Consider the following 3,449-nt stretch of genomic DNA (forward strand, 5'->3'; position numbering starts at 1 on the left):
CCCTTAATGCAGAAAAGTAAAGTTGGAAGGTATTTACCATAGAACTTGGCATACTGGGACGCGTCCAATGGTTACGATCAGCATTCTACTCGTTTGTGTTGCCGTGGAAGGGGCCAATAACTGTACAACCTTCTCAGTACATACGTATTTTCAAAGGCACGAAGCGGTGCGCTCGGGTCGAAGGGACTATACTCTGCAAATGGCGGTTATTTCGTTTCTTCCCCGACGTATAGAGAGGGAGAAGGGGGTAACGCCGAATGAGCCGAGGATAGCCGAAAAGAGCCGATGCATTTAGAGGCTTGGTCGCTTGCAACGAGAGGCGCACACTTCAGTCGCTAGAGAGCGCTTTACACGTGTAGAACGCGTTTTCGCGCAACTCCGTGCGTTACTGGGCACACACGCAGCTCGCGAGCGTCAACATAACTGCGCAATCGTGTACGACCTTCCGCCGAACTTGGAACCACGCGCGTGTCTTGACAGTCGTGTATTTGGCGGGAAGCGCGGTGCTGTTTTCGTTTCGATTATATGTGCTAGCGGAGTCGATTCGGTGGCTCCCCACCGTGTCAGCGGACAGCATATTGGTGCTTTCGGGCCGTGTGCAATAACGTTTTCCGCGAAATTTCCATGTGTCGAGCAACGAACTGAAAGTGATATATTTATGTGCTTTGCGTTTCACAGACGTGATAGTCACAAAATCAGAGGACCGATACGTGATCAGTTTTAAATTGAAGCAACAACGTAGTAATCTTCGCGGGAACACGTCGAAACACGCACGCCGTCTCTTGGTGCCTCACGCGCAAGTGCGTGCAACGTTGCCGGTTCTTTCTTCCCGCGGGCACTACCAATGAATTTATGAGAAGAAGACGGAAAATAACTCCGAATCAACTTTATGCTCGATCGTTAACACCAATTTTCGTTATTCCCATTACGGAATTGTGTATCGAACTCTGAGAAACTATGAGATAGTTGTTGCTGTTTTCCTATCTCTTCTCTCACTCCCTCACACCGTGCTACGCATAGTTTACCGTGTTTACCGTGTTGCCAAGCATTCCGGTTTATTGTGCACGCTTCACTCGTCGATGATATACACCGTTCCGAAATCCAACCACCGATTCGCGGATGTGTACTCTAAAAAAATCATCATCGCAAAGTGTACGGTGCATCGGTGAGCGAGTGGACGAACAGCAGAGTGGCGAGGCGACGCTGAGCACGGCCATTATTCGAAATTCGGTGGGTCGCGCCACGGCAACGTTGCCACGTCTTCGCGAGCCGCGAGTATTTCAACGTTCTGTGGACAATTCCTGGAAGAAGAATCATCTCCGTGAACGAGACGCATGTAACGCATTTGAAATCATTTGCGAAAAACGAACGATTTCTAACTTTGTGCTGTGCGCGTGTTGAAATCAATCGAGTCTGTGCAGTGCGCCTGAAACACGTTTCAAAAACTCTGTTATAATATTAGGAGGGAATAAAAAGTATAAGGAAAAACTGTGTGATCGTGAAAGAAGAGAAACGCGTAAGCTGTGTGCGTTTGTAAAAAAAAAAAAAAACTCTTGGTTATATTACTGCGGAGGAGTACGGCGACGTTGCCGGTGACTAGAAAAAACTAACGAAATATGAGCGCACGAGTGTTGAATCCGATGATGATGACGGAAATGAGTAGGAATCTGGGTGGAGGACGAACGGTGCCTAGCAGAGCAGCCCTAGCTCGTGTTCGAAGGGACTTATTCGGGCCTGTTGACCATGCCGCGGCTCGTGCATTGGCGGAACGTGAGCTTCGCGCTCAGTCCATGCTCGATGCTGAACGATGGGGCTTCGACTTTCACTTGGAGATACCGAGAGCTAATTCGAGGTACGAGTGGGAGCTGGTTACGCCGCAGGACGTGGTCCCAGAACCCTATGCCCTGCGAGGTATGCCCTACTTGAGGAAACACGCTCCAAGCACACCACGAAAGGTACGGGATTCATCGCCTACCACGAGATTCCTCCGCAAAGATTCATCCTCTCCGTCCACACCGATTCTTTCGAAATCGGAGAGGACGCCGCCACAGGAGCCACGAGTGCCGCAAATTGGAGAGATCACCGCCAGCGAACTGTTCGACTTTGACCCGGACAAGAAAATGTACATCATCGAACCCACTACCCCCGTTCTATCGACCTCCACAACGAGGAAACAGTCCTCCATAACCGGTAAGCGATAACGCATTTTTCTCCACCGCATAATTGCCATTGTAACGTAAACACGTGCGCTTCTCGCGATACCATTATACATGGAGTGCCGGTTCCGCTCTCCCGTCTTCAATCTCTTGCGCAAAAAACGCTTTTTACTGTTTTCGAAAGCATTCCCCAAGGGGGAATATAACTGTTCTCTAAGAAACGAATCGTTTCTTCTTTCCTTCTGGAACAGTTAGTTTTCCACTTGTTATCTTACTCACTTTCTCTCTTCTTTCGTCTTAACTTTACTCCCCAGTCAAAACAACAGTTCACAGTGTACGCCAGAAATGACACGTTCCATGGGGGACAATAAGAAAGAAAGGAGACGCTTGCAGGATTATTTGTGCGCGTTCGGTGGAAAACACTGTTCTCCTTTTTCTTTTACCGGCAGCGCTAATCTGTCGAAAGTACATTGCGAAAAATTATGTAACAGTTTAAGAACGCGTGATTTCCTGAATTATTCCGTTTGATCGTCGCGCATTATCGAAGTTAATTGGTCGGTATTATTTATATGGGAAGCGTGTGTATACCCTTGGTCAATCTAATTCGCCGACCGGCAAGGTCGTCGCAATTTACGTAATTACGTAAGCACCTGATAAACCGAATGAATTGCACCCGATGCATCGTTGGTATATACATAAGCATTCCTATTTATCGCTGAATTATTTTCACTGATTTCTCACCTTCGGATAGTCGCGGCAGACTTTGTACCGCGTAGTAACGATCGGGGAATAATAAAAATATTCCTGCGAGCCTATGTATGCTGGATAAACTATCGTGCTGTCATAGTTTGAGATAAGGAACGAAATAAAATTCGCCGCAAATATTTTTTCGTCATGGATAAGCATCGCACGATAATTCGCCGCACGCGAGCGTAAACAGGGATGACATAACGATAAATATTATTCGTAATTCGTCTATCGATTATCCAAACAGAGTCGAGGGATGCCATCTGGCTGCACGAGATGTCGCATTCTTAATCGTACAGAGATCTAACTCGTGGGCCCGTAGCTCACGGTCTAGTTCCCCTTTTTTCGCCTATTTATTATTCGGCTGTGCACACCACCCACGCGACGCGACTATTTCTGGACGTGACTCGTCATATGTCTTGCACGCATGCACCTACACGCGCGTAAACACATTTTGCGTCGCAGCAGCACGCGCACTTTTGTTTATACGCCACGTTTGTCTCGCGAACACACCAGTTGTTTATTCAATAAAATAGTCCCCCCTCG

General features: G+C 47.7%; 1 protein-coding gene across 1 annotated transcript in view; it reads left to right on the plus strand.

The window, feature by feature from the left end:
- The first annotated feature begins 831 nt into the window (after nucleotides 1-831).
- LOC108570972 (cyclin-dependent kinase inhibitor 1) overlaps nucleotides 832-3,449 on the plus strand; it is a 5,763-nt gene continuing 3,145 nt past the window's right edge. Inside the window, exon 1 of the mRNA XM_017932914.1 lies at nucleotides 832-2,190. Within this exon, the coding sequence (XP_017788403.1) occupies nucleotides 1,617-2,190 (574 nt within the window). The 5' untranslated portion in view covers nucleotides 832-1,616. The remainder of the gene's footprint in view (nucleotides 2,191-3,449) is intronic.

This window comes from Habropoda laboriosa, unplaced genomic scaffold (genome assembly GCF_001263275.1).
Source record: "Habropoda laboriosa isolate 0110345459 unplaced genomic scaffold, ASM126327v1 scaffold88, whole genome shotgun sequence".
Classification (NCBI taxonomy): Eukaryota; Metazoa; Arthropoda; class Insecta; order Hymenoptera; family Apidae; genus Habropoda; species Habropoda laboriosa.